Source organism: Pelophylax lessonae, assembly GCF_965119305.1.
Source record: "Pelophylax lessonae genome assembly, chromosome: 1".
Taxonomy (NCBI): domain Eukaryota; kingdom Metazoa; phylum Chordata; class Amphibia; order Anura; family Ranidae; genus Pelophylax; species Pelophylax lessonae.
The window spans coordinates 881,664,127-881,677,747 of NC_138768.1; the positions used below are offsets into that span (position 1 = coordinate 881,664,127).

The 13,621-nt window shown below is 45.9% G+C and overlaps 1 protein-coding gene and 1 long non-coding RNA gene across 2 annotated transcripts in view; one reads left to right on the forward strand and one right to left on the reverse strand.

Annotated features, from left to right (window-relative positions):
• The first annotated feature begins 305 nt into the window (after nt 1-305).
• The window catches only part of LOC309545009, a 338,928-nt gene continuing 325,612 nt past the window's right edge, over nt 306-13,621 (forward strand). Inside the window, exon 1 of the long non-coding RNA XR_014224867.1 lies at nt 306-418. This is a non-coding gene — a long non-coding RNA (uncharacterized lncRNA). The remainder of the gene's footprint in view (nt 419-13,621) is intronic.
• Nucleotides 4,724-13,621, reverse strand: part of LOC309547798 (uncharacterized protein) — a gene marked incomplete at its 3' end in the record, with an annotated part of 50,838 nt that continues 41,940 nt past the window's right edge. Inside the window, 2 exon segments of the mRNA XM_082247799.1 lie at nt 4,724-4,779; nt 4,782-5,841. Coding sequence (XP_082103925.1) covers nt 4,724-4,779; nt 4,782-5,841 — 1,116 coding nt within the window.

Sequence of the window (13,621 nt, forward strand, 5' to 3'; positions counted from 1 at the left end):
CTCCCTGAGCACACCAGCAAATGAGTCTTCTCAGCTGGAGCAACAAGGTTCTCAAGGAGAAAGTGGTAGATGGTAATAGTCCCAGGGAAGATGGTGTGGACTCTCCAGGGTTGCCAAGAGGAATACATTTATTTACAGCTGTCTTCCAATTAGGAGACAGCAGTAAATATATTTATATTGAACAGTACAGACACATGGAACTCCAACACGTTCAACGTTCTAGGTCTTCTACAGAGGGTAAGCATTAATTGCAGATTTTTGATGGTCTGTATAGGTCAGTGATGGCCAGCCTTGGCACCCCAGATGTTTTGGAACTATGTTTCCCAAGATGCTCATGCACTCTGCAGTGTAGTTGAGCATTATGGGAAATGTAGTTCCAAAACATCTGGGGTGCCAAGGTTCGTCATCACTGGTATAGGTGATAAATAAGCACATGAGAATATACAAAGTTGGAATGTACTGGGTGTCTCTGAGTCAAGGCAGCAGCTAACAAGTAAGTCACTCCAGGTCCAATCAGCAACACAAGGGATAGGTGGAGCAACAGATGGCAACAAGTCCTTAAACTTCAATTGTCCCCGAAACTAAATATCTATGGCAACTACTTAGCTGGGGGTCCAGTCTCTCCCTGAGCACACCAGCAAAGGATTCTTCTCATCTGGAGCAACAAGGTTCTCAGGGAGACAATAGTAGATGGTAAAAGTCCCAGGGAAGATGGCTAGATGGTGTGGACTCTCCAGGGCTGCCAAGAGGAATACATTTATTTACTGCTGTCTTCCAATTAGGAGACAGCAGTGAATAAATGTATATTGAACAGTACAGACACATGGAACTCCAACAAGTTTCAACGTTCTAGGTCTTCTTCAGAGGGTAAGCATTAATTGCAGATTTTTGATGGTCTGTATAGGTCAGTGATGGCCAACCTTGGCACCCCAGATGTTTTGGAACTACGTTTCCCAAGATGCTGGGGGTCCAGTCTCTCCCTGAGTACACCAGCAAAGGAGTCTTCTCAGCTGGAGCAACAAGGTTCTCAGGGAGACAATAGTAGATGGTAATAGTCCCAGGGAAGATGGCTAGATGGTGCAGACTCTCCAGGGCTGCCAAGAGGAATACATTTATTTACTGCTGTCTTCCAATAAGGAGACAGCAGTAAGTAAATGTATATTAAACAGTACAGATGCATGGAACCCAACGCGTTTCATCGTTCTAGGTCTCCAGAAGTCTCCAGAAGTCAGGGAAAGCAATCAAACCTGCAGCCTATGAAAACCGTAACAGCCAAAGGAAATCAACAGCTGCTCCAATAATTACAGAGGAACCAAACAGAACTGAATTTGCCTGACATCCTAGCAGCCTATCTAGGGGTGGAGGGGGTGGTGGGGAGCTACATCCATATGCCCTTAGTAATTGAGTCATCTTTACATTTCTTTATATGTAGATCCCGTAATTGTAAATCCACTGCCTGCTTAAAAACCTCCACCTGATGGATGGAGGACATTTGTGGATTGAAAATTTACTTATTTCCAAGGCCACTATTGACCATCCCTTGCCTCATACTGAAATAATTGGCCTTCTAAGTGGGACCAGGTTGGGCGGCAAACAATTTTGAATGTTTCGTTTAAATCAATGTATGTATTACATTTTTTTAATTTACATTTAGGGGCAAATTTAAAGAGGAGCTCCAGGCACCTATCAAAAAAATACCAGTCAGCAACTACAAAAAATGTAGCTGCTGACTTTTCAAAAACAGCCATTCACCTGTCCCACGGTCCAGCATTGAGCTCACTCAGTCCTTTTCCTCCACTGTCCTCCCTTGGTGGCGCCGGCATCTTCACTATGAGCACCCGACTGTGACAGCTTGTGGCTTCATAACCGGGTGCCCTCTGCGCACACGCAAGTCGCTCTGCGCATCCTAAATGGTGGATGCAGTCTTCTGGGACCTGTCAGCGTCCCAGAAGACTGGAGGGGGAGGGAGGGAGGAGAACATCCATTGCTGAGCGCCGCAGCACTCAGAACGGAAGTGGGAGCAGGTACCTGTCAAAATCTGGTACCTGCTCCCCCCCCCCCCCCCTCCTCAAAAGTGGCAATTGTGCAAGAGGAGCGGAGAAAAAGTTCTTAAAGCAGAACTTTCCCTTTTGGGTGGGGTTCTGCTTAAGCACCAAATCCAATACTTTAGCTTCTTAGTGAAGGGGATTGAGCTCAAACTATATATACCCTCACCTATATTTCTCTCCTCCCTGCCTTTATGCCCCCTCCATTTCCCCTTCTACTTTCCTCTCTTCTCATATGCATTACTCTGCCCCCGTCCACCTGGGGTCTCTTTTTACGGTACTCTTACCTGGGGTCCCCCTCCCCGTCTCATGGGTCTCAAGCGACTCCTGTAATACTGCCCTGGAGATCGCTCTCAATGGTTTCTCCTAAAAATATATATATATTTTTTTAGGGATATGTCTGAAATCTGATTTATTCCCTGGAGATCTCTCTCAATGGTCTCTCCTGAAAAAATTATTTTTATGGGTATGTCTGAAATCTGATTTATTTCCTCTTCAATCCATCAGAGGATGGAACCTAATATGAATTGGAATACTAGTAGATTCCACTCTCTATCTTTCTACGACCTAAGGATCTCTTCCTGGTCTCTGATTTAAAACTGGGTAGTTAAGGATTGATAATTCAGTTTTCCCGGGTCTCTCCAAGGCTTAGGTCATTGTTTGCTTCTGTCTTCTGCTGGGGAGTGTTCCTGGCAATAGCATGGAAGGTTGAAATAATCAATTATGAATATTTATTTATCCCTGGCCAACCACTAGGAGGTTGCACCATGAAGGCACTTAAGCCTATTTAGGGAATCTAGGAAGTTGGGTCAAGCTCGGTCTATGACTGAAGAGTGGTGGCCTCTCCCCAAGGAGTCTGAAGCAGAATCAAATCGTGTCTTGCAGTCTAAAGCTGATTTCACAGAAAGACTTGGCCTAAAGGCCCTCTACCTGTGAAAAGTGTAAATACTTTTTGTCCCTTATCTGGAGAACACCAAGTCTATGGGTGTACTGTGCACTAACCCTCTCCCTCAGGAAAATCAATAAACTCTTATTTTTTGCATTGAAAAGTGACTGATGCACATCTATCCAATATTGGGGCCCATCTACCATCTACTTTATTATTGCTGAGCACTGGACCATGAGGTGACATTCTAGCCCACCCTGCCTTGAAAGGTATCTTGTATTTTTGAAGGGGGGCAATTACAGTTAATTAAAGAGTGATATAAAACAAAACGGGTAATGATGGACCAGCTTCCTTATAGTGATAATGGTATACTGGTTTCCGGATTTTTTACAACAGTTGACCAGCTTCCTTATGGTGACAATAGTGGACCATCTTCCTGATAGTGACAACGATGGACTGGCTTCTTGATAGTGACAATGGTGGACCCTCTTCCCGATAGTGACAACGATGGACTGGCTTCCTGATAGTGAAAATGGTGGACCATCCTCCCGATAGTGACAACGATGGACTGGGTTCCTGATAGTGACAATGGTGGACCATCTTCCCGATAGTGACAATGGTGGACTGACTTCCTGATAGTGACAATGGTGGACCATCTTCCCCATAGTGACAACGATGGACTGGCTTAGTGATAGTGACAATGGTGGACCATCTTCCCGATAGTGACAACGATGGACTGGCTTACTGATAGTGACAATGGTGGACCATCTTCCAGATAGTGAAAAACGATGAACTGGCTTCCTGATAGTGACAATGATGGACCATCTTCCCGATAGTGACAACGATGGACTGGCTTACTGATAGTGACAATGGTGGACCATCTTCCCGATAGTGACAACGATGGACTGGCTTCCTGATAGTGACAACGGTGGACCATCTTTCCGATAGTGAAAATGGTGGACTGGCTTCTTGATAGTGGCAATGGTGGATCCGCTTCCTTATAGTGACAATGAAGGACTGGTTTCCTGATTGTGGCAATGGTGGACTGGCTTCCTGACTGTGGCAATGGTGGACACCTCCCAGATAGTGACAATGGTGGGCTGGCTCCTTGATAGTGACAATGGTGGACCGGCTTACTGATATGGGCAATGGTAGACCATGCCTGTGCAGTGTAACATTGTAACAGGTTGAAAAAGTCCATTGAGCTCAACCAAATATAGATAGATAGATTATATATAATGTACAGTCACAATTATAAAAAGGAAGGGTGGTGTTGTTCTTATCACATGCTCTGCGACTTTATATCTAGAATTTCCTCTTCTTGTTTTAGTAACAGAGAAAGCAATGAAGTATGAAGTGGTGACAGTTATTTTAGTTTTAAGGAATCTATGAAAGTAGCGTGTGTTCTGCATGCTCTGAGAACATTCTCTGTGATCTTTCTATTTCTGTTCATGTTAAATTTATCATTTTCCATGACGATGGTCCCATATGTCTCTGTACGGCCATTGTTTCTTCCATATGTCTCTGCACTGCCATTGTTTCTTCCATATGTCTCTGTACTGCCATTGTTTCTTCCATATGTCTCTCCACTGCCAGTGTTTCTTCCATATGTCTCTGCACCCCCATTGTTACTTCCATATGTCTCTGCACCTCCATTGTTTCTTCCATGTGTCTCTACACCGTCTTTGTTTCTTACTTATCTCTCTGTACCACCAGTGTTTCTTCCAAATGTCTCTGTACCGTCATTGTTTACTACATATGTCTCTGCCCCGCCATTTTTTCTTCCATATTTTTCTGCACCGCCATCGTTCCTTCCATTTGTCTTTGCACCGCCAGTGTTTCTGCCAATTGTCTCTGCGCCGCCATTGTTTCTTCCATATGTCTCTGCACCGCTTTTTTTTCTTCCATTTGTCTCTGCGCCGCCTTTGTTTCTTCCATATGTCTCTGCGCCGCCTTTGTTTCTTCCATATGTCTCTGCACTGCCCTTCTTTCCTCCATATGTCTTTGCATTGCCATTGTTTCTTCCATATGTCTCTGCACCGCCATTGTTTCCTCCATATGTCTCTGCACCGCCATTGTTTTTTCCATATGTCTCTGCAATGCCATTGTTTCTTCCATATATCTCTGCACCGCCATTGTTTCTTCCATATGTCTCTGCACCGCCAGTGTTTTTTCCATATGCCTCTGAACCGCCATTGTTTCTTCCATATGTCTCTGCTTAGCCGTTGTTTCTTCCATAGGTCTCTGCACCGCCATTGTTCCTTCCATATGTCTCTGCGCGGCCATTTTTTCTTCCATAGGTCTCTGCGCTGCCATTGTTTGTTCCATATGTCTCTGCACCGCCATTGTTTGTTCCATTTGTCTCTGCGCCGCCATTGTTTGTTCCATATGTCTCTGCGCCGCCATTGATTGTTCCATATGTCTCTGCGCCGCCATTGTTTCTTCCATATGTCTCTGTGACACCATTGTTTCTTCCATGGGTCTCTGCATCCCCATTGATTCTTCCATACGTCTCTGACATGCCATTGTTTCTTCCATATGTCTCTGCACTGCCATTGTTTCTTCCATATGTTGCTGCGCCGCCATTGTTTCTTCCATATGTCTCTGCACAGCCATTGCTTTTTCTATATGTCTCTGCAGCGCCATTGTTTCCTCCTTCTGTCTATGCACCTCCAATGTTTCTTCCATATGTCTCTGCGCCGCCATTGTTTTTTCCATATGTCTCTGCACCGCAATATTTTTTTCCATATCTCTCTGCACTGCCGTTGTTTTTTCCATCTGTCTCTGCGCCGCCATTGTTTCTTCCATATGTCTCTGATCCGCCATTGTTTCTTCCCTATATCGCTGCACTGCCATTGTTTGTTCCATATGTCGCTGTGCCGCCATTGTTTCTTCCATTTGTCTCTGCACCTCCTCTGCACTGCCATTATTTCTTCCATATGTCTCTGCACCACCATTGTTTCTTCCATATGTCGCTGCACCACCATTGTTTCTTACATATATCACTGCACCACCATTGTTTCTTCCATATGTCTCTGCACCGCTATTGTTTATTCCATATGTCACTGCACCGCCATTGTTTCTTACGTATGTTTCTGCACCACCATTGTTTCTTCCATATGCCACTGCACCACCGTTGTTTCTTCCATATGTCTCTGCACCGCCATTGTTTCTTCCATATGTCTCTGCACCGCTATTGTTTCTTCCACATGTCTCTATCGAACATTCTAGCTCCTTCTTCAGATCCGCAGATGCCATCCCTGAGAGCAGAAGAGAGAAATGAAAGTTAAAGTATCTGACACTACTTTAAGGAACTGTAAAGTCTCATATATTTTATTTAAAATAAACAAACATGTTATACTTACCTACTCTGTTGCAGTGGATTTGCACAGAGCAGCCTGGATGATCCTCCTCTTCTTGGGTCCCCTCTTCTGCTCTCCTAGCCCCTGCCACCTGTTGGGTGCCCCCACAGCAAGCAGCTTGCTATGGGGGCACCTGAGCCGAGTCACCGCTCCGTGTGTCCATTCAGACACAGAGCTGCGGCCCGGCCCGCCACCTTTCTATTCTCATTGGCTGCCTGACTTTGGTTGACAGCTGCAGTAACCAATGGCACCGTGCTGCTGTCTCAGCCAATAAGGAGGGGAGTCCCAGACAGCTGAGACATTCCTACAACATCACTGGAGCTAGAGGGACCTCAGGTAAGTATTGGGGGGGGGGGGGCAGCTGCACACAAGGTTTTTTATCCTAATGCATAGAATGCACCTTCTGTCTTTACAGTCCCTTTAAACAATCTGACCAGTTCTCAACATTCCTACACAGGGCAAAGCTGAGACTGAAGCTGGCCATACATGAGTCACTTTTTTTTGTTCAACCAGTAGGTTGAACAAAAAAAAAAAAAAAAAAAACGAACCTGATTCCCCCATCCACACATTGTGTCATTGTATTCTGACAGAGGGCACTTCCTGCAGAGCTGATCAAGAGAACATTTTCCAGCATGGCTGTTGGGCAGAAGTTGATCAGTAGTTGGACTTCTGTACAACCACAGTGCCCATACATGTTTTGAAATTTGCCCAGTCCCTGCTGAACTGGCCGAATTTTGATCCATCTAAAGGCAGCTTGAGGCTTGTAGCCATAGGAATCCTTATACAAAGGAACACAAATAATACATGGGAGGATTCCTGTTAGTGATCGACCAATATCATTTTTGTGGTGGAGGGATCTGGGGGTCTAAAAGACCCCAAACTCCTCCTCTGCACTTAAAGCATTCAAAACGCCAAGTTTGGCTGTTTTGAATGCTGTAAGATTTTGAATTCGGCGCCGCCAGTACCCGGAAGTGATGGCATGATATGACATCACTTCCGGGTACTCGGCGGCGCCGAATTCAAAGAAATGGAGACTCGGTCAGAAGACGGCGGCGGTGCAGATGGAGACCCGGTCAGATGGCGGTGGTGAAGGTAGGATGCCCGGGTCTCCCGGTGGGACAGGAGACCCGGGCGAACCGCGGAAGGCTGCGGGAGGAGGGGGGGGACACTCCTTGGAATGGCACCTGAGCGGCTTCTCAGCCGCACCGGTTGTCATTACAAGACAGCCGAACGTCGGCTATGGACACCGGTACCTGCAGCTAGAGGCATCACCCCAGGAAAGGCACTTTCCCGAAATATTGGCAATATCGGTACATCAAAAGGCCGATTCCGATATATCGGGGAAAGTGCATATCTGCCTTCGATATATCGCCTTTGCCGATAATCGGTCGATCCCTAATTCCTGTCCTGACAATAATATCCCTATCTGGGGAAAATAAAGGACATTTAATAATCTGTGGAAGCATTGTGTCAGGAATATTTCTTCCTCCGTTGTATAATTATTTGAACATTCAAGTTAAGGAAATGGTTTTATCTGCAGGAATACAAGAAAACTGAAGATTAGTGGGTGACAGACATGAATCGAGAGTTCTCAGAAGCAAGAAAATGTATTTTCCTGTTCTGAGGGGGTGTATTGTAGTATAGGGATCAGTACCCACTCAGCCCCCTCCTAAAACTCCATTATATGTTATGGCAGGGAGGGGGTCATTTACACATTGCATGTACTAACACAATAGAAAATCACAGGGTCCTTTGTAGTGGTGTATTTTGGTTTTGTGCTGCCCTAGGCAAGACTAAAATTGGACAACCCCCTCCCCCTCATATGTAAAGTTGTCCCACTCCCTCCTTTTTAATGGATGTGACTCCCTCCACAATTGAAGGAATTCAAGTTCCAGCATGAACTCCTGAGATCTCACGAGAGGGAGGGTGAGAGGGGGAGGGAGAGAGAGATAGGGGGGGTGAGGGAGGGAGGGAGAGAGGGGGGATACGAGAGAGAGAGAGAGAGAGAGAGAGAGAGAGAGAGAGGGAGAGAGAGAGAGGGGGTGAGAGAGAGAGAGAGAGGAAGGGGGGAAAGAGAGAGGGGTGGGATAGAGAGAGGGGGGATGAGAGAGAGAAAGAGAGAGAGAGAGGGGGGATGAGAGAGAGGAAGGAGGGAAAGAGAGAGGTGGCGATAGAGAGAGAGAGAGTGGGGGGATGAGAGAGGAGGGATTGAGAGAGAGAGAAAGGGTGTGAGAGAGAGAGGGGGTGAGTGAGAGAGAGAGAGGGGGGTGAGAGCGAGGGAGGGTGAGTGAAAGAGAGAGAGGGGGTGAGAGAGAGAGAGAGAGAGAGAGAGAGGTGAGAGAGAGGGTGAGAGCGATGACTCTAGCAACCAGTGGCCAATAGAGTCTAAGGTGGAGGGGGGTGTCTTGTTTGCTGCCCTCCTGCAAAGTGCTGCCCTAGGCTTGGGCCTTGTCGGCCTAGGCCGAAATACAGCACTGGTCCTGGGTAAGGGCGAGGTTCGGGTTAAGCATGGATTCAAAGCAAACCAAACCTGTTTACAGTTTGCAGAAACTGCAAATAATTGTGGCAATTCACCATGATAGCATCCAACGACTCATAATACATTTGTCAGGAGTCTGCGATAGTGAGCCCTTTTAGATTGCCAATTCGGGGTTCCCCAGGGCAGGGAGTCTAAGCCCCAGTCTGCTTCTTCACCAAGGCCCATAATGGTGGGAATAGACTTGTAGCAAGCTGGAACCAGATCACGGCTCCAAGGTACACCCAGCTGAGGATCCAGAGACCACTTGCGTGTACAGAGTACAAACAGCAGGAGACTGAAGGAAAACTAGGAACAAGCAGTGGACGAGCTCAGGTAAGCACAGACGTTAGATGAATCTGGGGTCGGACAGGGGTAGTTAGACACAGGATGCATGAAATAGTAAGCAAACGGGAGCTCCGAGACCTGTGAAGTTGCTTAGGCAAAATGAGCTACACTGAGCATGTCCTATATAGGCATGGAAACCGGGAGGTGGGCCGGGAAGTAATGGAAGGGAAGGAAATATAAACCTACAGAATAGCAGACAACGCCCATAGGTGAGCATAGAAGCCAAACAACACACATGAAGGATATACAGGTCTGGGAGAAGCATTGCAGCAAGGAAGTAAGAATTATAGAGGCAAGAAAACTGCAGGCTAAAATGTGACGGTACCCCCCTCCTACAAAGTATCCCAACCCATTTAGGGCCAGGCTTTGGAGGAAACTTCTGATGAAAAAGTTTCACCAAATGGTGGCAGAAAAATCAGTAGAAGAAATCCAATACCTTTTTTAGGATCTTATCCCTTCCAGCCAATTAGCTATAAAAGCTGCCCCCTGGAGAATTTGGAATCCAAGATTTGCTTTATTTCATACTGATTTGTGGCATTGACTGTTGTAGAAGGATGACAAAGAGGATGGGAAAAACTATTGATGATGTACAGTCTCAAGAGAGAAACATGGAAGACATTATGGATCCTCAAATGTGAATTGAGAGGGAGCTTGAAGGCAACAGGATTAACCTGGCAGAGGATTGTAAAGGGACCAATGAAATGACAAGCACATTTTATAGAGAGTTCTTGGAGATGGAAAAGAGCTAAATCTTGTTGCCAGGTAGGATCAGGGGACTTACAAGGCGATGGCGATCTGCAGGTACTTTGAACCTGGAAGCTGCCAGATGTAAGTTCTTAGAAACATCTGGCCGGATAGAATTGAAGGATCGTTGTATGTCTGCAACTGCAGGCACCACAGAAGAGATGGGAACAGGAAATGGTACAGAAAGAGCACTACTGCGGCAAAGTGGTTTGTTATCGTCTGGCGACGTAGATCTACGTCACCAGACACTCCCCCTTCTCGGCGGCGCGCGCGCGCCGCCGGAGGCGCGCTCCCACTGTTTTCAGTCACAGCGGGAGTCGGGCCAGGGTAGGAGCAGCAGCGATCGCCGCTGCTCTTCCCCGATCGTCGGGGATCTAGTGTGGAGATCCGCCCGCTTGTGTAAACACAAGCGGGCGGATCTCCTAAGTGACAGACAGGGTCAGATTGCAGGGTTCAGCATAGCTGAACATGCAATCTGTCCCTGTGTCACTCAGTCACCTCCCCCCACACACGTCAGTAAGCACCAGGCATACATTAACCCCTCCCTCTCCAATAAAATTAACCCCTTCCCTGCCAGTGTCATTTTTACAGTAACAGTGCATATTTATAGCACTGATTACTGTAGAAATGTCACTGGTACCCCCAAAAATGTAAAAAATGTCAGTCAAGGGTCCGATCTGTCCACCGCAATGTCGCAGTCCCGCAAAAAAAACCGCAGATTGCCGCCATTACGCGTTAAAAAAAAAACACCAAAAATGACAGAAATCTTTCCCTTAGTTAGTAAACGCAATAACTTTTGTGCAAACCAATCAAAATACGCTTATTGTGATTTTTTTTACCAAACATATGTAGCAGAAAACAAATTGGCTAAAAATGTAAAAATGTTTTGATTTTTTCCATTTTTGGGGGGGGGGGGGGGATTTCATATAAAAAAATGTGAAAAATATTGTTATTTTTTCAAAATTTACGCTCTTTTTTTGTTTATAGCGCAAAAAGTAAAAATCGCACAGGTGATCAAATACCACCAAAAGAAAGCTCTGTTTGTGGGGAAAAAAAGACGTAAATTTTGTTTGGGTATGGCGTCGCATGACCGCGCAATTGTCAGTTAAAGTCGCACAGCGCCGAATCGCAAAAAGTGGCCCAGACATAAGACAGCAAAATCCTCTGGTGGTAAAGTGGTTAAAAAAGGGAGACTCAACAGTGCTGGCATTAGCATGGTTATTGAGGGCAAACTCAGTCCAGGTCTACCCAATCATCCTGATGGGCAGAAGTAAAGGTACGAAGATACCATTTAACATTCTGGTTGACCCTTTCAGTTTGCCCATTTGACTGTGGGGTAAAGACCTAGGAGAAGTCCAACTTGATTCCAAAGGATGAGGCTAGAGCCTTCCAGAAGTGAGCTGTAAATTGAACTCCCCTATCAGAGATTATTTGTGAGGGCATACCATGAAGAGAAAATATTTCCTTGATAAAGATGGAAGCCAGGGTAGTCCTGGAAGTGGAGATAAGTGACACATTTTGTAAAACCTGTGAACAATCACCCAGATAATGGTGGAGTCCACTGAGGGGGGTAGTTCAGAGATAAAGTCCATGGAGATGCAACATCATCTGGAATAGGTAGGAGTAAAAGAAGACCTGCTGAAGCAGGTGTGGAAGACTCATGCCTCGTACACACGCACCGATTGTTGGCCGACCGATCGTCCGTCTTTTGTCCAGTGTTGTTGTGTTGGTTGAAATGTGCTCTAGACTGCACACAAATTTTCTCGGCCAACAAAAATCTACTTCAGAAGTGATGTCATGTTCTGGTTTACTTTCCGTGTGTTTTTTCTTCTCTGAGCATGCCCAGTCTTGCTCATCAGATTTTTGTCAGCCGAAATCTGTACTGACTGACGGAAAATCGGCCATTGTGTTGACGGCCAACAAACATTTTATAGCCTGCACACCAGATTTTATTCGGCCGAAAAGTCGGAGTCGGTTGTCGAAAGCATCATGCTATCAAGCTGAAAATCGGCCAATCGGACGTTGGCCGAAAATTCCCGGCCAATAATCGATGCGTGTGTACGAGGCATTAGTTTGCACACAACTGGAGCAAGCCTAAATATAATCTTCAACATCTTTCTGAAAGGAGGGCCATCAGCAGTAACGCTGCAGGAAAGCACAGGTATATTGTACACCAGAATGTCCAAAGAGTTTGGAATCATGTGCCCATTTGAGAAGCCTGGAGCAAAGAGTGGGAACTACAATGGTCTTTCCAGGCGGGATACATAAAGACTGAAGATGGGTGGTAGCCAAGATACGATTGTAAGAAATAATGGGTTCTAGTTCAACATGTAACTCAGAGTCAGCAATGTCAAAAGATCTGGACAAGGCATGAGTATGGCCATTTTTGGAACTAGGCCGAAAATAATGCCAAAGGTAAACCTGTCAAAAAATAGAGCCTATCACTCTTTTCTAGGATTCAAACAGATTGCAAGTACTGGAGGGTCTTGTGAATAAGTAAATTCTGCAAATCAGTATATGGTGTAGAGATCCCTCTAGTAGATGCCATCATTCTTGCAATGCCTGCCTGATGAGGAAAAGGGAAGCAGCCATTTTATTTATCAAATATTTACTTATGATTATCAAACATGGATTTATGATTAAGTAGATATATTGGATGTATATTTTGTGATAAGTCATATTGTATACAGCTGTTGTCTTCAAAAGCCATTTATGCCTCCTGTTGTTAGATTGCTCTCTCGACCTTTGAAGACCTGTCCAGTTGTTTACTGCCCTACTGGAAGTAACAAACCTTTGTGAACAACAATTCCGCATTTCAATCAAGATGGAACTTCAAAGAAACTTTAGATAGATAGGTGCCACCCACATCAGAATGTATAAATTGTAATACAAGTCCTTAGGAAGTTAGAGCAATGTTCATTAACCACTTTACCACCGGAGCATTTTGCTGTCTTACGTCTGGGCCACTTTTTGCGATTCGGCGCTGTGTCGACTTTAGCTGACAATTGCGCGGTCGTGCAACACGTACCCAAACGTCCTTTTTTCCCCCAGAAACAGAGCTTTCTCTTACGCCCTCCGACAGTCGCCGCCCACTTCATATTCATCACAATGGGGTTATGACCTTTGCTCCGTAGGAGTAGCTAGGCAACAGAATATGTTAGTATTAAAGCTTTTAACATATCCCACCCCCAGGGGGTGGTCCCCTCAGTCTATAACCCTCCACTTCCTGTATCCAACTCAGTTTTCAATGTCTAGCTTGTCAGGAGTAGCTGGATGTCTCTGTGCTGGGGCACTTGTCTCAGCCTTCTTTCCTTTTTTTGGATTTTATTTGAGTTTTTCTCTCTTTCTTTATTTAGCTGTTATTTTTACCAGCGTTAGTTAGGTCTTCTGATGAAGAGGATACTGCGGGCTGCGTCTCGGGCTGACCCCACTGGTCGCAGGTTGTGGGTCAGTGGTTTCTCAGCCCGCCATCGAGCGTTCAGTCAGGTACCGCTCCTGAGTTTTCTGAACGACCCATCCCTGTTCCGTGCAGGGATGCTTGGGTGAGGTGGCTACCTCACTGGACGCTGTGCGGTTTCTCAACCCACCTTCTGCTGCGTCCTGGATGCGACTCTCCCTGTCTCATGTACAGCGGCTTGTTCGCCTGTGCGGGTCCACCCACGCCATGCAAGAGGTAAGTGTATCTATGTGGGGAACTGTCTGTCTGGGGGGGTGTCAGTCT